At 43.9% G+C, this 23,565-nt stretch overlaps 1 protein-coding gene across 4 annotated transcripts in view; it reads right to left on the reverse strand.

The window, feature by feature from the left end:
• Arhgef7 (Rho guanine nucleotide exchange factor 7) overlaps positions 1-23,565 on the reverse strand; it is a 135,341-nt gene that overhangs the window by 51,962 nt on the left and 59,814 nt on the right. For all 4 annotated transcript variants that reach the window (XM_026381726.2, XM_026381725.2, XM_026381724.2 and 1 more), the window contains exons 3-5: positions 17,472-17,556; positions 14,398-14,528; positions 7,170-7,371 (exon numbers count right to left, since the gene is read on the reverse strand). In XM_026381726.2, coding sequence (XP_026237511.1) covers positions 7,170-7,371; positions 14,398-14,528; positions 17,472-17,556 — 418 coding nt within the window. The remainder of the gene's footprint in view (positions 1-7,169; positions 7,372-14,397; positions 14,529-17,471; positions 17,557-23,565) is intronic.

Below are 23,565 nucleotides of genomic sequence, written 5' to 3' on the forward strand. Positions count from 1 at the left end.
AAGGGATGAGCTGCCGACAGCAATTACTTCTGATTTGTCTCTGAAAATGCTGTGATTGTGCAGTTACTGTTTTCTCCTAACTTTACTACAGTAAAAAGTAGAGCTTACACAGCCATTAACATTTAGCCAATCTTACCACATATTACCCCTTTTTTCTTTTCTGGAAGCAATATACAATCAACCCCAGAAACGGCATCATTTTATCCATCAATAGTTTAATGTTCACCTTGCCAGAGTGACCTTTTTTCAGTTTTAAGCAAAAACCCTACTATCAGGCTATTAATCACATCTTAAAAAAAAAAAAGTAATTTTTAGTCTTTTCTAATGCCTCATCTGTGTTCAAACCTCCTTGTTTTTCGTGACAACAACTTTGGTAGTCAGCTCATTTCAATCAGAGGCCAAACAGCACCGGTGCATCTGACTGAAGCTCCTCTAAGTCTCTTGCATTCTACAAAAGTGCCTGCCCTCAGTTCTGGATGCCAGCAGATAGCACAGGGACCACCACCCTCCCTCACCTCAGGCACTATTCAGGCTGCTCCTGCTGTGCCTCATAATTCATTAAAAACCCTGTTGCTTTTCCCACTACGGTGTTTCTCCATTCCTACATGGAATGCAGAAGGTTGCTCGCTCACATGTGTGCCGCCGAATGGGTATTGGTTGCAGTCTCAGAATCAGATGCACTTGCTAACAGTCTTGACAATGCAATATGAAAATATAGCTGACCAAAGACAGAAAGCAGAAGGGCAAAGAACAGGGACATGTTAAGTCACTGTGTCGCAGCAGCAGCAGCGAGAGAGAAGCACACAATGCTGATGAGACGCAAGATGGCCTATATCACTAGCATCACCAACTAGAGGAATATGAAAGCAAAATAGCACAAGGAGGTAGGAGGAAAAGGTGAGACAGGAGATAAAACCTCCACATCCTCCCTGGAAGGGGGAGAAGAGCCTGAGCAAAGGCTGCCACTGGGCAGGGCCTGGAAGCATAGGGGACACTGCTTCACATTACAAAGGTACTTCCATCCTACATACTATATGACCTGTTTATATTATTTAACATAAATAAGAATAACTTTGGGGGAAAAGAATGCCTCTCATACTGAAAGACTAAGGACCTGACTACAAATTGCTATATATGATCTCATCTATGGGATGCTCCCCTTCAAGTGAGGATGATTGGTCACTGTCATCAGGAGATGGCCATACAGAACAAGTCACACCACACACTGTGACATCTGTGCTGGGGTTGAGTGCACACTGGTTTGTTAAGTTGCATGAATACTTGCACTGAGATTCCAAAGATTCCAAACCATCTAATCCCAGATCCTGATACCCAGCACTGTGCTCTCCACATGTGCCTCAGAGGCTCGAATCTTCCAGTCTATGCTTCCAGTCTATACAAAAACCATCTGTATCTGGATGACTCCTTTATATTCTGGGTGCACTGGGGGAAAATACTGTTTGTAAACAGGTCCCTGCCTGGACCCTACCTTCAACAGAGAAAGAAGGGGCTGCAGTATAAGTTTCTTCTGCAGCAGAGGGTGCAAGGTCCTGGGTCATCCTGTCCTGTTCCCAAAACTCAGCAGCATGTCCCGTCACTCTTTATGAAAAACGAGCAGGAAATATTAAAAAATAGCGAACTCAGGAAGCCACAGTGTGAATGAACATTCAGAGGAAATGCCTCTCCTGCACAACAGATGGGCTATCCAGAAATGCAAGGATTAGAGTCAGCACGTTTGAAATAACCATCTAAGAGACACCTGGGGAGTGTGTACTACTGAGCACCTCCACTTCAAAAACTGCAGAAGTTAGCAACTCTCCATCCCAGAACAGGCCTTGCTGTGCTCTCCCCTTGCCTTCTCCCTTCAATGTAGGGAATTCCATATTATGAGCCTATGTATGTGTGAAACATATACATACATATATATATATATATATATATATATATATATATATACATACATATATACATACATACATACATACATACACGGGTAAAACACATGAGTTTTACACATCCAAAAAAAGACACAGAGAAAATAAATGCTAAGTAACAATTACGTACCTCCACAAGATTGTACACATCAGGAATAATCTACAGCACTTTTGACACCAAATAAAGATTATTATACAGACTCGAAAGGTATCTATCTTCAAAGCAGAACTATTTCAAACAAGAAACCATCCACAGGTTAAAAGCAGAAAGCTCAACAAGAACACTTCCGAGTCTAACCACAAGAGGGCATAACCTGTGGCTATGCACACTCCCCACCCCCCAAAGCCGAGATTAAGGAGACAATCTAGAGACTTTATCTGGAGATAAGCAGCCTAAACAGCAGAATTTAGAAGCAGCCCTCAGATTTTGCTTACAAAGTAAAACTACTTGGAAATCAACCCAAAAGATAACAGAAAAAAAAAAAAAAAACCTCAATTGAAGAGAAGTCAGGGTTTTGTTTCACAAGGAAATGATCTAACATGAAATGGCAGTTAGAGAAGTCTGCTTCAAACCCAGCACAATTTTGTTCTCAGCAAATTCAGCACCAATTACACCATGAATCAAACACACCTTTGGAAAAAGAAACCTACTCCATCAGAAAGGCAATGAACTATCAAGAAAATTGTAACACTGAATGTAACTGCAATCCTAGAATTTTATCCTCCTGCTATAGTGGGAGAATAAAAGATGTGGTCTCCCACCTTTCTGCTTCAGCTGCCAACATTTGGAATCAGACTGGCCTGACTCTTCTAACAACATACTCGGATGATTACAGAACACTAGATGAGAAGTCATTCCCCTAGGTTCACTGTCAAATAAAGGACAACAAATAATGGTATGTGTCTTATATTTTTAAAAACAGAAAAATTTCAAAGCCAACCTACTCACCGCTCCATTTGGTACATAAACTATGGATATGGTGTGGTTCCCTACAAACAATGCATCTTTAATACTAATGTATCACAAACACAGATTTAAACTGGTCACAGACACTCAGAAACAAGATACTAACATGGAAATTTAGGTAGGGCAGAATGTCACAGCTGCCGCTGAGGGAGGTCAACACAGAACACTCCTTTCACCGGTCCCTCCTACCTAGCTTCCTCAGCCACTGCTAACCCTGAGGCCTCCACTCCACACTAAAGCGAGGCCTGCCTGCAACACATCAGGACACATGTCTGCAACCTTAATGGGTAACCGCATGCTGTACAGCAAACAGCTACCCACAGACGACAGTGAGGGCATTCAAATCTATTTGAAAATCACGCCCACAAGGCACCCCAGGACTCTGAGACCCACAAACCCACCTTCAGTGTCATTTCTTATGCTGCATTAACTGAAAAAGCCACAGGAGAAATACCTGGACATTCCCTTCATCTGCGGCCTACTACAATTCAAAATTAGAAAGAAGCAATGTTTAAGAGTAGTCAATGTAAGAACTAATGAAAGCCACAGGGCTAGCTGAAAGAACAGACTGAACAACTGCCTCCCACTGGGAAAAACTGCTTTTCCTCAGTCCCATTCATTTCCTGCCTCCCACTGGGCCAGGTCCTTTCCAAAGGCTCGACCACTCCCTAGCTCCATGAGGACCATTTTCTGGTGTCCTCGCCCAATGGTGGCCCACATGCTGGGGCTGGGGCTGGCGGGCTGCTAACCTACCCAGCACAACTTTGTTTTCAGCAAATTCACAGTCACATACCTGCAGCACTGCACACGGCTGACTGGGCTCAAAGCTCAGCCTGGATGCCCAGCTGAGTCACAGACCAAACCACATGTCCATCACCTTCACCTACTGCTACTCAGTTGGTTCCACACGTGAATAGCAACTTTTCTAAAGGTTGCAAAAATTTATGTTTCCTACCCGCTTAAGATCTTAACAATACCTGTCTGCTGGGGTTATGATAAGGACTGAGGTCACATATAAAAAACACTTTATAGTAACCAGAGAATAAGCAGCCAAAAAATCTTTGGCCAAGTTGATTTTGTAGTAAAAATGAAAAATACTGCTTATTACTATTAATAACTATAAAAATAGCAACAACAAGATATGCCCTCATACCCAACAGCATGGCTGTTACTGAAAACATAACTGGAAGAGGATATGGAGAAACTGCACTCACACACTGCTACTGGGAATGCAAGAAGGTACAAGAACTGGAGAAGCACATGGCAGGCCTCAAAATGAAAGCACGTAAGTACCACCTGCTCTGCAATTACATTTCTGGGTACATGATGATGGCTTCTGACCTTAGGAAGGTTTGCATACCATTATTTGACTTTACAATGGTGTGAAAGCAGTAACTTTCAGTAAGAATGTACTCAAGAATGTAACCTGGTCTTTCCACAGGTTAGCATTGTATGCTACAATTTCCCCTCTTCTCCCACCTGCAGGCTGGTTCACGTGTTCTGAGCATGTCTACAGTAGGCTAGGCTAAGCCATGGTGTTCAGCAGGTTAGGTGGCTTACTATACTGTAACTTACAACTGGTTTACCTAAAGTACAACCCCATCGAAAGCCGAGGAGCACCTGTACCTAACCTGTGAAAACAAGGACTTGACCAGTCACCTGTAGCACTGCACACAGCAGCCCAGACGCAAAAGCAACCCAAGTGCCCATCAGCAGACAATCAAAGGTAATACACATGCAGAGAAGGGAATTCTGACACATGCTACAACACAGATGGACCTTAAGCACATTACACTCAGTGAAACAAGTCAGTCAAAAAGACAGAAACAGTATGTTTCTATTTATATGAGCTGCTTGGCTTTGGAGACATAAAGTAGAGTAGAGGGTACAGGGCTGGGGAGGGGAGCAGGGTATCAGTGCTCCCTGGGGCCACAGCCTCAGATCAGGAAGATGAGAAACTTGTGGAGGCCGACAGAGGCAATGGTTATGCAACAACATGCACATGACTAATGTTACAGAATTACACACTCAGAAACAGACAGAATGGCTAGGTGAATGTTATATACACAAGGTACCAAAAATGAACAGTAAAACCCAGAGAACTTTGTAACTCACGGTGCCCGGCTGCCTGCTGTCTTACAGAAGTGTAACAGACATTCTTAAAATCAGAAACTTTCAATAAGCCTCAAACTGCTTTTCTTCAGTCCCATTCATTTCCTGCTAACTGTTCTTCAAGCTGTTTTCTCCATCCTGTTTCCCACAGGCAATCACCTCATCTCATGCTGAGAACAGGAGCTAAGAATGCTCCCAAATCCCAGGCCCTGGGCACCAGAGGGTACAAAAACCAGAACTGCCACACAGGCTCACTGGAGGCCACAGCCAGACAGATGTGTATTTCTCAGCTTCTGTTCTACATGACTGTTCCCTCCAGTAACCTGTAATAGGTTGGAAAGGCAGAGCAGTAGTTTCTGGGTTTGGCCAAGCTGTGATTAAATTCACTTTTCCCTTTTATATTGTTTTGCTCTCATTCCTGATGCAGACAGAAAACTGAATCCAGTTAGATGGGATCCCAGATTCAGGCCTCTGGCCTGGGCCCCAGTAACAAAAGCACTAAGTTTTCCAAGGTCACTGTTATGAAAATATTTTACTATCAAAACTCATTTTCACATTTAAAATTCTTTTTTTTTTTTTTTGCTACATTAAAAAATAAAATAACAGCAATGACCACTCAGGGACCCTGCTCTGTGTAAGCACTGAGTGCCCACCACACATACTACAGCTAAGTAGCCCCACCAAGGGACTTCCACAAGCAATGCATAGAATCATCCTTTCCATCTGAAATATCTGCAGTTTAGGCCATACCCACCCCAGCACACTATGCCCTTTCCACACATCCTGTTCTCCAGCCATATTGGTAAATCATCTTTCCCAGGGCGGAATCAGAAACAATATAGTGCACTACTTTCCAAATAGCAGGAACAATATACAAAGTTACAAATGTCATCCCACCTCTCTCCCTACCTTCCCACATTCTTCCCCTTTCTGACCCTCCTTCTGAAATCTCATTGCAAATCTTTATCTCTCACAAGAGCATCTATAACCAAGCTCAACATAAAACAAGATTTACATATGTAGAGGCAATTTAGGCAAGCTCCGTGAAGGCCAGCAGTGCCCAGAAGCATTCACATGACCTAGAAGTGTCTATGGAGTTCCTTCTTAATCCTCCACACTGGCCCATGGCCTGAAGTATGGCCAAGAAACACCTGTGTCAGGAAAACATCAATGCCAGGTCCCCTGAACACAGTCCGCTGGCACTTCAGTCGCTGGCCTCACCAACATTCAACATTCACAGCCACTCCCTCGTCAGCAGATCTAACCACAAGCCTCAGAGAATATTCAACTCCACTGTGCATATCAGCGATATAAGTATGCCAAAGACCACCACTCTCTTTCAAAAGAGATCAGCCTCTGAAAGATCAGTTTTGGTCAGTAAAAAAACATCAAAAAAATACAGAAAGCAATACATTTTAAAATACTATTACTGATATAAACAGCGGAAATTATCTTCAAATAGATGATTGGTAAAGTGCCCACAGTTAAAAGCCTGCATATCACAAATTCCAAGCCCTGACCCCAGCCCTAAAAGATAAAAGGATATCTTAACACAAAAGTGTAACCACAACTGCACAGTGGCACACACCTGCAATCCCAGCTGTACTCAGAGGCTGAGGAAGGAGAATCACTTGGGAGTTTAGGACCAGCATGAACAAGGTAGTAAGATCCCACTTCAATTAAAAAAAAAAAAAAAAAACTTAGCAGAGCATGGTGGTACACGCCTGAAATCCCAGCTACTCAAGAGACTCAGGCAGAAAGATCTCAAACTTCTGGCCAGCCTGGCAACTTAGAAACTATCTCAAAAATAAAATGGGATGTAATTCACTGGTAGAGCACTTGCCTACCATGTACAAAGCCCTGAGTTCAACCCTCAGTACCTGGAGGAGGAAGGAGAGAACATTAACATATTTGAGATATTTCCCTTGGAATCTGGAAAATGTCAGGATGGAATGCAAAGCTAGGTTATAACTGTGAAGCCCTTTGTCCCAGAACTCCAATGTTAGGGATTCCACTGGACAAAAATTTCATCACAACAGAGGCACTTTCCCAGACTCTCTTGGAGAGCTAGCACTCAGGATGCTAATGCATTCATGGCAGCTTTCTCAGCCTCAAGAACAGCAGTCATCAGTGCCACTTCAGGCTTGGCCACTTACCACTTGGCTTGATCTCACGCACATAGTTGCTGGGGAACCAGCCAGTCCTGCCATTGTGCGTGCCTTCCCACCAGCCTCCTTCCTCCACTCGAGTGACGTGGATGACATCACCCTTCGTGAACGAGAGCTCGTCTTCATTGGTCTGCTGGAAATTGAACTTGGCTCTCACTACCAGCTGATGGTTGCTGTTATCAGTCATGTCCTAAAAAGCAGGTGGGGAGGAGTGGGAGGAAGATTACTTGAGATACAGTCTACTCCATTAAAATAAGTAAGATTATATTTTATAAAGGCAACCAAAACATTATTATAAATGCCCAAAACATTCAAACAGCAGGGAAATGTCTAAAATAAAAAAACAAGTTTCCTGTCTCTCCCAGTGCACCTTGTTCTCCATTTGGTCCCAGCCCCAGAAGAGACCTCTCCAGAGCTTAAAGGTCTCATTCTGCAACTGCTAAACCTGCACAAACCAATATACATTCACACACATTTAGAAGGATCAGCGCACATACTCCTCCAACACTTAGGCCAAGTCAGCATTCTGCAGTCATTCTTCCAGCAATACTTAGAACCAACTAATTGCATAATGCTGTACTACCCGAAGGTGCCATTATTTTATCACTCTCCAACAATGGGCCTTTAGATTAGTTTTTTAATACACTACATACAGTATTTCTGTCTTGCAAAACAAGGCTACTTTAAAAATGCTTGCATGTCCATCTTTGAATATAATTAGCCTCCATGTTAAATTCTAGTAAAAGAACACATACTAATACTGTTAAATGTAAAAATAAATTTCTAAACTACCCTTCAAAAAGGTTCTCCATATTCACACCAAGCAACATGCCCACCAACCATATCTGAAGAGTTCTTTGTCCGATTTTCACCAACACTGGGTATTGTTGAATGTTTATTTTTTTTCCCCACACAAAAACTGCATTTTTCAAAGTCTCTGGAAGGCAGGAAGAGAAAAGCAGACTCTTGAGTTTCTTCCTATCTCCATATAATCTGGACTAGGCTCTGGAGAGGCCAGCAACCCAAATCCACATGAAAGTCCACAGGGAAAAAAAAACAAGTCCCAGAGAAGCCTAAGGGGCAGCACAGAGGGCCCATGAGACCACTCTCAGGCCCACAACACGAACTACAACCTCGTTGAGGAACCAGTGAGGACGGTGAGGTGTTCTCCTGTGTCCCACCACCAGGGAGAAGCCCATTCCACATGCACCATGATGTCGAACAGGTACTGGGCAAAATGTCCTATGGCCACATAAACAAAGACAGGACTGGGAGTCCCAGCACCTAGCAAACAACCAGGAGAGACATGCCTGACATCATGTCCAGAAGACAGCAAGCAGATGTCCAGTAGAGACGAGACCATGCCTGAGACCATGCCTGAGACCATGCCCAAGAGACAGCAAGCGGACGACCAGGAGAGAGGACCCCCAAGATGATATCAAGGCAACAGCAGACATGGGAATGGATGGAAAAAGTTCAGCAGTCATCATAAAGTTTTGAAAAAGCCCCTACAAACTGTCTTGAAATAGAAAAAAAAAAAAGAGAGAGAGAAAACCTCAGAAAAGAATGGCATTTACAAACTTCACTCAGAAGAAAAGAAACAGAGCATGCTGAAGAATAAGCAGAACCACAGGGACTATGGCATGAAAAGGGCTGCCAAGTGGCCAAGGAACACACCTGGAAAAGCCCTGGAATTGACAAAGGCACACCGTTACAGCAGGACAAACCCACAAACATTCAGACCAAATCACATCCTAGCATTAAACCTCTGAAAACAAAAGGCGATAAAAATCATAATGTCAGGGAAAAAAAGCAATCTGCGGATTATAAGACCTCAAAACATTTACATCCCATGTGCCCTTTCTCCAGGAACAAATTAGAGAAAATGTGCTCCTCCAAGACAGGTGAAATGCAAGGGCAAAATGAAGACATGGAGAAAGTGGTGGAGGAGAGCCACATAGGTCAGAAGCACCTCCAAAGAGGACCAAGCAGAATCAGAGACTGCCATGCAGCAGCCTGCGAAACATCAGGAGTGCTCCTCAGGGAGATGAGCAAGAAGAAATCTAACAGGCTTGAATGCAAACACATAGATTCTTAGATCAGGGCTACCATCTGCAAAAAGGACAGGGAAAACAAAGAGACAAAGATAAGTATGCATTCCAGAAAGCATGGCTGCGACATGACTCCACTCTGAACACTGCTGGCTTGGCCACCCTAATGTTCTAAACACCGAACTAACTGAAGCCAGGATAGAGCTTGGCCACAAAGACAATGGGACCACAGAACATTGGGGAGCAGGTAAAGGGATCACGTGTAAAGAGCTCACTACTCTCTACTATGGACATCCACACTGAAAAAACATTTCAAATTAACCCCCCTCCTCCAAAAAAGGCATTTTCCTTTGACACACATAGGCAAAAGCCTAAAAGAACCACTAGTAAAACTGCAAGTGGCTGTCTCCAGCAAGTCTCAGAGTTACTCTAACCAGGAGCAGGTGAACATCATGAGACTACACCCCCACCATGAGGGAGATCCTTAACAAAGAGTAGCTGAGTAGCTGGCTGGTCATTCTCAAATGCTTAATACTTATCTATCTAAACGTGTGTACAAATTAAACATCAATCATAAATTATAAGTATGTATCTAATAATTCAAAATCCTGAATAAATAATAGTTAACACATCTTTAATATCTAACACAGGAGTCTCTTCCTCCACATGTGGCAGCGCAGGCTCCAGCTAACAGCCATTGCTCAAGCACAGCACTCACCACCCCACCAATGGCATGAGCAAGATAAAGTAGCAGCCACAGTGGCACTTGCTCTTGGGAGATGGAACATTATCCAACTCACCATGCCACAGCGAGTCTCCTTCTGCAAACCACCCTCATGCTCACCAGCAGTCTACCACAACCCTACCACCTTCTCCTTTCTATAGCTTAGCCTTGTATAAACATTCACACAGTGATTCTGGTGAGGAGCTCACATAAGGAACCAACTGTGGAGCGCAAGGGAGCCTCCAAGGTCACGGTGCCCAGGACAAGCCCACTGCCAGCCTCCAGTAGCTGCAGCTGGGTGCCAGGCCATGGAGGTCAGCTCCACAGGATAACAGTAGGTGAGTAGAAATCAGGAAATTACACAGAAGGTAAGCTACATTCCCCCTATAGACAGGAAGGTGAAAACAGTACTCTCAACTCAGATGGGTGCCAGGGAAACACCCAAAGATTTCTGTACTTCACAAACGAAGCAATCAGAAAGGAAAAGGCTGTGAAAAGGGCAGCATCCAAGAGAAAGACAAGGCATGCTACAAAGAACAGGACCACTTGGACCTGTGTGACAGCTTCCGCTCAACAAACTCACCTTCTTCGGTGTCTTTATGGTGACAGGATGTGGATTTCTTTAACACATCCTTTTACAATAGTGCCCGAAGGGCAAGGCGCACCAGACAAGCCAAAGGGAGGGTGTTCCAAGACATCTACATACTCCAGTTACCTGCCGCACAACACCAACTGCAGTCTGGATCACAACAGTGGAGTGTGAAAGGCTCCCTTCATTGTCTCTAGTGCCACAGGAAACTAGAATGATGAATTTAACTCTATTTTATCACTGTGGGCTTTCTTCTTTCTCATTTTTAAAAAGATCTCCTAAACAGTGGTTTGTCATCCACCTGGATTCAATGTGACATTCTAGTACTCTCTCAATAAAAAAATGCATTTATATAAAATAAAAAACAGGTGACACTCGTCTGTACTGTTAGAAATCACAATAGCAGATATCCTTGGGGGGGGGGGGGACAATGAAAGCATCCTGAGGCTAGTCTTGTCGGTCTTACTGGATGCTGCTTAGTTAGCAATCTTTGATGTGTGAAAATCCATCCTGCTGTACACACAACACACGAGCTTTTTAAAATTCATGTTACAAGTCAACAACTATTAGCAATGGGAAGGGACTGAAGACTCCCTCCCCAAAGGGAAAAAGGGTCCCCACATGGGCCTATAGGACACCTCCCCTGAGAACAGTCACCTAGCCACTGGGCAGGCTCTTCTCCACAACCTTCCTGGCTCCTACAGCCAGAGTTTCATCTGCAAGTTTCTGGCATATTCCTCTTCATCAAGTGCTATTCTACCACAGTCCTGCAGGCATCCCGACAGTCCAACCCAGAAAAGCCTGCAGCCTTCAAAGCTCCAGATCCTCCTCCACGTCCCAGAGTGCCCAGACTCTCATTCATTGAAAAAAAGGCTTGTCACAGAGTCAAAAACCCAATATCTACTCCACAGTTTCTAGTCCCAGTTCTACAATCCTGGGTAAATACCCACCTTATCTAAGTTTCAGTTTCCTCATAATGCATTTCATCTAGTATAAGTTGCCAAAAACTGGACAATGCCCACTGTTATATTATAAAACACTAAATACTATCAATTAAATTACAGAATACCATAAACTATAAGATACATGTTACTTTCAGATATGCTAAAATGTTTTACAGAAAAAGGTCTTAGAATTGACAAAATATGATTCATGATATATCCCATGTTTACTCAAGGGAATTGAAAATATTTAACAAAGCATATATAATAAAATTTGATGTGATTTCTTGCATGCTTTGGACACTTTGTGAATTCGAAGATCGGTACCCAAGCAAGGTCACTCAACAGTATCACAAGGCCAAGGGGCCTGGGGTCCCTGGCTCCTGGAGTGCTGGGGGCCACAGAAGAGGAAATGCCTTAAGAGATCAAGTCACTTCTCCCAGAATGAAGAAGGCGAAGCAGAACTGTACAAAACCCTGTCCCCAATCTCAGAGAACAACACTGGGAGCTGGGAGCCGTGCTCATTAACAGCAGGTAAAGGCTTAGCTAGTACATAAACCCTGTTCCCAAACTGAGAATAAAGAAGGGAACGTGGGGCTATGCTCATTAACAGCCAATGCAGATGCAGGACATGACACTGACTCCAGAAGCATCAACAGAAGTCCTTAAGAAAAGAAAGTTGGAAGTCAGAACTGATGAGAAAAAAAAAAAAAAAAATCTATGCCCTGGATCCACCACACTCTTGATTATCTCCCAGGTTTCTCCTTCTGTGGTGACAGGCAAGCTGCAGAGCAGAGCTGGACAAGGAGATCTGCTTAGCTGAGAGCATGTAAAGGGACAGGAAGAAATCACCCAGAGAAAGGCATGCTGAGGGAGCCACAGGAAAGAGGCACCGAGTGAGGAGGTCCAGCTCCCACTGTAGAGCCAAATGAGCAGCAGCAGCCCTAGCCAGCCTGCACCCCAGGCAGGAACTGTCCTGGAGCAGAAAGATGACGGCAGGTGAGGCAGCAATCGGGTGCAACATTCGGAGACTGAAAGGGATGTGGGGGTCAAAAAAGCTAGCTTGAGCAAAGGAGCTTAAACAGTGCCTGAGAAGTGGACCGGCTTGGGTGGGAGTGCCTGCAGTGAGTGCAGGGCTGAGCTTTGTCACAAGATCCCAGAACTGATGCTCCACAACTACAAGGTGCCATTTCAGCTTAAGTTCTTATGGAAATTCTCAAGCATAGGTAGAGGTTGAGAATGATAAATGGCCTTCCATGTACTCATTACTCAGCTATGAACACTCTGCCATCCTCATTTCTAGATTCTAGATTATTTTGAACTCAAAAAAGTTACCTCACAGTGCTATGAGTAAACTATATTCAGAAAAATCTAAAGGCAAGAGTCGCTCTCACCTAGCATGCAAGAGAGGTCTGCCATGTCCCATACAGGAGAAGCCAGCACACCAGCAGCAACAAAAAGAACCCTTTCACTCCTGGTATAACTTACCAATTTCTCTAGCTAATGGAATGTTAATCCTGTATAATTAAGATCTCAGTAACATTCATCTTCAACCACATACTTTACTTAATATCATACATATTTCCCAGTCTTCCTTTATTCAGTAAGAAAAAAGAAAAACCAAAATGAAAACTTCCATGGTTTGAAGTATTTTTTTTCACTGAAAGTATGTTTTCTCTTACATTTTCCTTACATATTTTATAAAGCTAATTTAAAATGTTTCAAGTTTTCTCCTTAATTTGGAATCATAATGCTCACAATGATAATGCTACAGAACTCCTCCAGCATCACATCCTATAAAAAACTAGACCACATAAGGACCAGGAGGGCTGCAGAAGAGAGGCCACAAAAATATGAAGGACTGAGCTGGTATAGGCAGATCACAATAAGGCATCACCTACCTGCAGATGCAGAACCTAGGACAGGCTTCTCCAAGGGCAAATGTAAGGACAAGAGCAGGGTTCACTTCAAAACACTTACGAAAATGTAAAAACTACATTTCTCCTGAATCTTATTTTTAACCCTATTCCTTGAGCTACACTCAAATTTATTTCCAACTACAAAATACAACTCTGTCCAAATGAACTTTCACTTCCTGAATGTCACTATTAGCAAAACCTCATAATTTCCTGTGTTACAGCAAAAAGAAAGTGGGGTCCCTAAAATCTCTGAAGATGTGAGCTCTCATGACTACCATTGTAAGATTCTCCTTATACAAGGAGAAAAAAATGATCATGCCTCTATTAGCAAATCAAGAACTGCCAGCCCCAGGTGGCCCAAAAGACAGCAGGACCTGACCAGGACAGTAGGACCTGCGACCTCCCTGCAGACTCACATTCAGTCCCATGCTCTACCTTCCCCTATGTCATCTCCAGGCACTGTTACAGCCTGTGCCCTTAGCATTTATGAGCAGGTTCTTCTTTCCTTCCCAAGACTCTCCACCTAAGTGCCTTTCCTTGTGTCCTGAGCAGCCATGGAAAGCTCTGAAGGTAGGCTTTCAGGAAGAGGAAAAGGCTAGCTTTGGCTTCTTTGGTTAAAACCGTCTCTCCTTTGTATGGCTAAGTTCTTCCACACATACATTTTTTCTCATGCTTCTGTGCATAGCAGTTGAGAAAGCACTATGTCAGGGAAATATGTTAAAAGTACATGCTTCTCTATACAAGCAGAATTATCAATCTTAATATAACCCCAGGAAACAAGTTTTCTGAAAGCACTCATTCAGCATAATATCTGAAGGATCTGGTAAGGACAAATACAAAACCAGGCTGCAAGAGCAATGGAGGCAAGATCAAATACCTCTGGGCTGCTTTAGCACTGTTAGCAGGAGCACAAGCATCTTTCCAGACACATTCATACACTCCCACATTCCCAAATACACTAGAATTTGAATAACAAAACCTCTCAAACTTACCAAACTTCGGTACTGGCCCTGGAACAATTTTGAAGTCCGACTGTGTGAAGACTGGGATCCCAGGGAGTCAAAAGACTTGATCCGATGCGAAGAGGGCCGAGCACATACGGAGTCGCTCCCTAGTCCAATGTCTGAAAAGGTCATGCACACAGAGAAAAAGCGCTGAGAACGCCTGACACCATGCTCCCATGCCACACGCTGGCTCTAAAACTGGGCCAGCAGAGGGACACACCGAATACCACAATAAAGCAGGCCATTTATGCAGTAAACAAAGAGCAGATTCTTTGTCCCATAAATGACTCGCATTCATCCCCAATTACCTCTCCAGAAACTATCTGAAGATGATTCCTCATCAGCATTTCTCTAGTATAACTTTTCAAAAGTCTGTGAAACGTTTTATAAGTTTTTAATACATTTCTTCACCTGAAAAACAAGCTTCTCAAATACAACTCCCCAACAGAAAACAACTCAGTTCTCACTCTCAAAACATACCACAGCACATATGCCACTTCTCCAAGATTATTTCCCATGCAGTGAGCAACAAGAATTATTTTGCAACACAAAGAACTCTTCTCCTTGTGCATTTTCTGGCCAAAGACCCTTCTGAGTCTTATCTCCTCAAGAGCAAGCTGCACCACGTGCTCCACTTGCCTCATCCCATTGTTGAGAGCCAAAGCCAGCAGGAATTAATGCGCCCCTCCCCACCACAACAGGCCAACCAACAAGTCAATGTCAGCAGCCCATTTCTTAGAAATGATTTGATTTGAAAAAAAGGAAAATGATGGTGTGAGGAATTTACTAGGGAAAACACTTTTCAAGATGTATATGCCTTACCCTGTCCTAAAGCCACCTGGGATCCTTCCACAAAAGCACCCTACACTGACAATCGCCCAGAGCCCGCCCATTTTTCAGGCAAATCTGTTGGAACAGGCTTACATGGTACCTTATAAAGTTCTGAATCAGCTAAAAGTCTGAAGACTGTCACAGAAAAGCCCAGAGTTGCATCTTCTCTTGGCACATTCGGGCTAGAGCTACACAGGGTCCATACCTTCTCATGGACAAAATGGCTCAAGGCAGCCAGAACTGCAGAAGATCCAGGGCCAGACCTTCCCACCAGGTCCTACCTTTATGCTGCTGCTGGCTCCACACTCAGAAGTGTGGGACACTGTATTGACATTCCCCCTAAAAGGTGCCTGCACTTGTAAGATCCTATGTAGGGATAGGAATACTTCTCAAGTACTGTCTACTTGAGAAGACAAAGCCTAAATACCACCCCAACACAAAACCAGCCACAGAGGATATTTTCCTGGAACCCGCCTGTGAGTCTGTCACCCTAGCTATACAGTGCTAACCTATTCTGGCCTTCAAGAGAATTCTCAGTGCAACCAAGGCATCCTGACTCCTCTCCTTCCCCATCATCAATTCTTCTGGCCAACTGAAAGGCAAAAACTCATCTAAATGCCTTAAGAACACACATGTGTTTCTTTAAGTGACAGAAACAGAGGGAAGATGATGGCAGAAATTTCCCAAAAAATGGAACAGCTGTGACCATACTACATTGAGGCAAGGGTTTAAAGTTGAGAACTAAAAAGACAGTCAATTCCATCACACTGACTTCAATACAATAACCAAGAGCAAGGAACCAACAAACAGAAAAGTAAAAAGCTCTTGCAAAATAGTCACTAACATTAACTAAAAGCTGAAAAGTACCAAATTTATCTCCTAACTTCTAAATATAACTTTATAAGGAAAAACACTGCATATTTTACATCCAATGCAGACCCAAGGACATCAATACACAAGAAATACTTCTGCAGGAGGTGGGGGTAGAAAAAACAGTGGCATGTGTCCAAGAACCACTGATCCCAATTTGTTTACAAATCCATCATTTCTCTAAAAAAATCTCAATGCCTCAAACCTGGACCGCTGACAGGCAAGGGATCCAGCGTGGCCTGCAGCTCCCCAGCACCTCTCCACACTCTGTTTTGCTAACTCAAACACTGAGAGAGCACCCACAGCAATATATTCACTGGGGTCCAGCTGAGGATCACCTATAGATTTTATTTACCAGGGCCACCCCATCCCCGTCTGCCACAGAGACCTATACTAATTATAAAGTCATCATTCACAATTCTGAGGCAGACACGCGCAGCTGCATGTCCCTTAGTGACAGGGCTACTTTCTCAAGACTGTGCTATCAGGAAGGAGATCCTGTCATCATGCAGACACCACAGTATGCTGGCACCGACCTAGAGGATACAGCCCTGTGCACACTTAGACCACATGCTGCACACTGCTGCACATGCAGCCCATCACCAACCAAAACAATCTCACATGACTAGTGACCGTGTCCAAGCAGCTGGTAGATGGACACTTGCCTGGGTGGATACGGGAACCTGCCACACTCTCAAGATCTCATGCAAGGTCTCTTGTATTAAATCCTGGTGTGAGCTACATCTCCCTGAATTTCATGTAACTGATTTTCTTCCTTACTATTTGTTCACATCAAAACTACAATTTTGATGGTAAAGGGACAGAGGATTGCTTCGTGTCTATTTAACCACCTATAGAAAACACCAAATATTAATTTGCAATACATCATTAAGTGATTAGACAATCTTAAGGATTCCTGTCCCTGGAATGTTTTCTTAGATGGTTTCATCTCAACAGCCCTAGAGGTACGCAACTTTCAATCTCAGAGTGAAGCCCTGAAAACACAATCACATTCCTGTGGAGGCAACCTGCTCTAGGGCAGTGCTCTGTGCCAGTCAGGCCTCACCTCCACTGCACACAGGAGCCTTGCTTTGACTCAGGCTCAGGCAGAGAATGGCTTCCAGACAGGACTCAGAGTAAACATGCGCTGGGAAGTGGCTCAGAGGCCAGTCTCTAAAGGAGGACTTGCAGCACCAGGAACTGAAGCCCGAGTGCTCAGGATAGCAGAATTATAGCAGCAAAGCAGTAGGCGCTCATTTCTTAAATTAAGTAATGCTCATTTTGCCTTACTAACAGAAAACCAAAACCTTTCTCCCTTTAGTATTCCCACCCTCTCAAATGTAATAAAAAAGGAGTCTTACCTGCTGTTACTTTATTTAGAGTCACTAAGGAACTGAGGACCTTGTTAAAATTCTGCCCCTGATACAAATCATTTGCATCAAATGTCTGAAAGGAAAAATTAAACAAGCAGAATTAGTACTGAATCTCATGTTGAATGCAGCATCAACAAGTTCTGGTGTGGGGTTCTTATCCTGAAATCCCAAGAGGAAGCACAATATGCGAGAGCAGGCCAGAGGAAAAGGACTAGAATTCCTGCATGGGGCGCAGTTCAAGCCCTCGGATGAGGACCAGCTGCCTATCCATGAGCACCCACCCAGGGCAGGGGCCACCCAGCTGCATGTGCTTGGTGAAGGCTCACTGGTAGCTTGCAGCCCTCTCCCCCTGGAGTATGCAGAGGCCACTGGATAAGGCACACCCCAGATGTTTTTTCCCAGCATAAAAGGAAGGCAAGATGCAGCCGATTCCAAAACCAACAGGAACAAAAAGAAAATACAGACGTGAGCGAGCACAACGGATGTGAAAGTATAAGGAAAGGGATCAGGTCACACAGAAGGGACAAGGGAGGGACTCATTGGGCAGAGACTTGGCCAGGATCAGGACCATCTGGCACCTCCTCAAATCCAGAGCTGTCTAGAAACCTGGGACCCTGAGGAGACAGTCACATCCCATAGACAAGCACTTCATACCATACACATGGAGCTGCCACAGAAAGCACATGAGCTCACCTGGATGCAGACAGCTGGAGTCTGTAGTGTGTGTGTGTGTGTGAGTGTGAGAGACAGAGAGAGAGAGAGAGAGAGAGAGAAAGAAAGCACACGTGTTAACACCATCCAGTTGGAGCTGGGAGAGAGAAAGTACAAGACATGATATAGACAACTGGAGTGTGTGTATGTGTGCATGTGCGTGAGAGACAGACAGAAAGTGCACATGCACAAGGGTGCCCACCAATCACCTGGAGCTCAAAGAGCACACAAGAGATGGCCTGGATATAGATAGCTGGGTACAGAGTCTGTGAGGGTTGTGTGTGTAAGTGTGTGTGTGCATGCACAGATGTACTAAAACACATAGCTCTTTGCAAATACTGTCTGAGGACTACCTGTCACTTCTGATCACCAACGAACCTTATACAAAAACAATTTTAACAGTCAAATCATCCACTACTCTGTTCTAGAAAAATTATGAAAGAAAAAATATCTTTCAAGCCGGGCGTGGTAGCATACTCCTGAATCCCAGCAGCTCTGGAGGCTGAGGCAAGAGGATCATAGTTCAAAGCCAGCCTCAAAAACAGCAAAGTGCTAAGCCAACTCAGTGAGATCCTGTCTCTAAATAAATACCCAAAAAGGGGGGTGGGATGTGGAGTCGGGGATGTGATTCAGTAGCTGAGTTCAATCCCTGGTACAAAATACACACACACACACACACACACACACACACGGTGCCAATAACAAAAGTATATTTAGAAAACAAAATGAATGTCATGTTAACATAATTTGAATGTTATGTTAACCACTGACCAGAATAAGCATCAGTGGCTAGTCCACCTAGCACCTCTGCCCTCCCCCTGGGTTCAGCTCTCCCTCTCGAGGACACTCAAGAGATATGTCAGGAACTCCCTTCTGCTCCCCTACTTCCTGTCCCCCACCCACATCCTTCCCAACTAAGTCTTACTCATCTTACTTCCTGAAGGATCAGCCCTGCCTGGACAGCCTTGTTGAGCCCCCAATAGGCTCCCCCAGAACATGTGTCACAGGAATAGTTTCAGTCAGTTTCTACCATGGAGCATAAGATCTACAGGAGCCAGCTGCACACCTCCCAACAGTCCATCCACCACCCACTGGGTACACAATATCACTGTGAGTGAAGTGCGTATCAAGAGGCACTAAGAAGTGCAATTCCAAACCTGATTGTAAACTGCTCTCTTACACAAAAATCACCTCCAGTTGATAGTCTTCTGTCCATAATTTTTGAAGTGAATAAAAAATAGTTATGAGGTATGTTTATTCAAACACAAATAACAAGAGAAAACTGAGAAGATGGAAAACTCGGGAGACAAATTTGGCCTCGGAACAGAGGCCAAGACACTAAGACAATCAAAAAGGACTAAAAGCATAACTCGCTGTCTGAAGCTGCTCATGAGAAGAAATCAGATGGACCTACAAACCCTAACAAGCCAGCTGTAAGCACAGCTAGACATCCCATCGCTGATGTGGGTCTCATGAAGCCAGGGTCCTCCTTAGAAAAGCCCCTTCAGAGCCATCTATAACACGGAGTCAATCCATATGCTATCCATGATCAAGAAGCAGTCCAACACCAGGGAGAGCTCTACCTAAAGCTGTTCAAGTGCTAAATATGGGTTAAGTTGCACCTTCTTAAGCAATAACCTTAACAGGCCTCAGCTTCATTTATACACAAAACAGTTCCCTTAACTATAAAATGAATTCCCTTAACTATAAAGTGAATTCCTTCCGTTCCACAGTTTAATTCCAGAGCCTGGAAAATTTAAGCTGTGGTACTCTACCAGAAGAAACACATATAGAAATGTCCACTAACCTTCATCATGGCAGGGCAGCAAGTCACAAACTCAGAACAACAGGATGTAGAAATGTGAAGTTTCCTGTTATTGCCAGACTATGCATCTTTCCCACTGGGACACCAGGAAGCGCCTGACTGGCCAAAGCCACCAATGGGCTTCAAGCATGACGTCACCACTCCAAGAACTCTCTCCACACTCAACAGGAAGCCAAGACAAAGGGATGAGACAAGCACCACTGAGAACACATCCTAAGCCAATAACTCGCTAGGAAGACTCTACAGAACATTCCCTGGAAGAGGAATATGCTCAACAAAAAGCAAAACAGACAAATCTGTTTTGCTTTTTGTTGAGAAACTTGTAGGAGGGGGGCACGAGGAAAGTCTCACTGGAACTTCTACAGAAATGCCTCTACAAAAACTAAATCAGTGTATGCATGAGAATTACAATCACTACTCATAGAATACAAAGAACTGTTCTGAGGCCATTCAGCGTCTAAGAGAGATAAATGCTTAGTCTTGACCCTACAGGCCTCCCTCCCACCCTAACTGCTGGAGGCTCTGAAAAACAGCAGAGTCCGCTACTGGAAAGGGAAGGTACAAATACGGGAGGAAACAAGAGCCCCATTCCACTGTCCACTAGCCTTTCTTTGTTGGCATCTGGGGAACTGGACATACTACAAGCTACACAGGAGGATCTCCCAGGGGACTAGGGAGAGCAAGATGTCTGAATGACCTCCCAGAACAATGCAAGTACAATCTGAGGGAGGGAGGGACCCAGAACTCAGAATTTTAATAGATCCCAAGTGACTCTGATGCATGGCCAGGGGTGAGAAGCACTTCCCCTGGGGAGACAAGAAATGTCATCAGGAGTCCTGCAAAGTGGCAGGCTCACAAAGCCAGGATGAACACTATCCTCCTCCCCCCTCAGCATAGGCACCACAGGGACACACAGAAGGAAGCCAAACATCTAGTACCAGCTACAATCTACCCAGTTGGGGTATAACAAAAACTCATTCTTTTACATTTGAGTAAATTAAACGTGCCATAAAATAATCCAATATTTCCAAAATAAAATTATTCTACCAATTTTCCACCAAAAAGTTCATAATATTAAATGTATTGTTTGCATTTTATTTTGAACATTTTATGTTTAGTAGAAACAATATTGCATAATGAAATACAGCAAATACCAAACCACCCAGAAACCAAGGTTTAAAAGAACTGGAATACTCCAAGTAGAGCACAGAAGTGCTTTCTGAAAGCTCCTGTCTTCTCTTGTCTGGAGGACAGGAGAGGACATGTCACAAAGCAGCAGACTGTGGGAGGAGGCGGAAGGTCCTGCTAGGAGCAGTCTATGAGGCTGAAGGCCCTGGAAGGTCAGCTCTGCCATCTGCATGTCCTAACCTGTAATAAGACACTGCCCCTTGGGCCTCAGGCTTCTTACCTCATGACAGGAATAAGTGGCAAAGGAGATGTGTATGAGGACCACCCCAAGAATGGAAGTAGCACCTGTGCAGGCCTCACACATGGGAAAAGGGAGACGGCCGGAGCAGACTGACCAACCAGTGATCATATTCTGCCATAGAAAACTTACTTTTAAAAAATACCAAAAGGGGGGGGGGCTCGGGTTGTGGCTCAGAGGTAGAGTGCTTGCCTAGCATGAGTGAGGCACTAGGTTCCATCTTCAGCACCAGAAAAAAAACAAATAAATAAAATAAAGGTCTATCAACAACTAAAAAAAATTTTTAATATATGAAAAAAATCTCCAATGAAAAAACATCAGTTCCACAGAACAGACATAAAGAAAACTCACCCATTACACACAGTTCAATCCTCTTGTTAGAAAGGAAAATGAAGGCTAAGAGTAAAATAGCTTTTCAACTATTCAGAGTCACTAAGAGCCATATATTCTTTGTTAATCCATTAATTAAAAAGAGGAGCACGTTAGACTCTTGTCTTCTGGATGTTCTGAAGAACCTGTTTCTTGGAAACCCATATGTACCAGGCATCATTTAGGAAAACTAGCTCGTCTTCAATGACATACACAGTCCATGTGTGAAGCAATTTTAGCATAAAGAGGAAGACTCCACAGGCTGTAAAAGAAAGAACTGAGAGAAAAATTAATGGGGACAGTGGGGACAGATTTCTGCAACAGTAAGAGCCACAAGAATGAGCATCTCGGGGCTAGGGTTATGGCTCAGCAGTAGAGCGCTCGCCTCGCATATGCAAGGTCCTGGGTTCGATCCTCAGCACCACATAAAAATAAATAACTAAATAAAAGTTAAAAAAAAAAGAATGAGCATCTAGCCCTCGGGTCAAGGTGCGGAAAGACAAGGCTACGAGCAGAGGTAGGGCCTAGGCAGAACATCGGCCCGCAGTGGCAACCATGGGGGGTAAAGTTCTGGATCCCAAAGAGTGTGGCATCAATTGGGACCAGTAGTAGGACTTGCTGATTCATCTCTAAAGCATCAGTAATTTTAAAAACAAGGGAATCCCTTCAATAACCCAAAGCAAAATAACACATCTCCAGCATCCTATCCACATCCTCCTGGTGCATTCTAGACAAGCAGCTGCTCTGCACTGGTGAGAAGGCAGGCACCAAGTCTTGTTCACACACCTAAACCATGGACGAGACTGCTACAGGTGGAGAGAGGCCTAATGCAACCCCAGTAATGCTATAAGCAGTCCTGGGCTGGACTTCTTTTGGATATACCATCTACAAAGAACATTTGTGGACAATAGGCTGAAGATGTTATAGTAGGCATTGAGTATTTAATGCTGTAAATTGTTCCCTGTTGTTGTTGGTTTCCAAGTTTTTTTGAGAGGTAATGGGATCCTGGAACACTACAAGTTCACAGAGGCTCTGCTGCTGAACTACACCCATAACCTAACCCAGAGACGATACCCCCGGCTCCACATACAACCTAACCCTGCTCAACTCCAACAATATATTACCACGTAGAACAGAGAAGGGAAAACACTGATGATCAGGCCTCGCAAGAACAGCTGGGGGCGCACTCAAGTCCTGCTCACGGACATCCGCTTCTACAGATGACCCCAGAAAGCAGCTCCAACACAGAGGCTCCGAGGACTCCACAGCACTGTAGCAGCTCTCCAAAAATGCATTCAATCAGCAGTTCTGCAGTAGCAAGCTGAGAGGCTTGGAGGTTAGAATTAACAATGGATTACACTGGATCCTATGAGATGATACTAAGCTATACATACAGCACAAGACCTGTGACAAAAGAGACGCGCTTCACCAAAGGCCCCCCTCATAGAAGGAAAAGGAAAAGGAATCTACCTCACCAGATGCACAAGTTGAAGACCTCTGAAAACATGAGGAAAGAAGCAAACAAGTCTCCTGTCCCCCAATTTTATAATCCTCCAACAAAGGAACCCACAACTACTGAAGGGGACAAAATTCCAGAGAAAAACTACAAAATGTTGATTATTCAAATGATTAGTGAGCTAACAGAAGATCTAAAGAATAAATTAAGAGAGAAAATATAGGAGATACAAGAAACTGCCAACAGAGATTCTGAAAATAGACCAGTGAGAACTCCTGGAAACGAAAGACACCAC

The sequence above is a fragment of the Urocitellus parryii genome, chromosome 2 (genome assembly GCF_045843805.1).
Source record: "Urocitellus parryii isolate mUroPar1 chromosome 2, mUroPar1.hap1, whole genome shotgun sequence".
Lineage (NCBI taxonomy): Eukaryota > Metazoa > Chordata > Mammalia > Rodentia > Sciuridae > Urocitellus > Urocitellus parryii.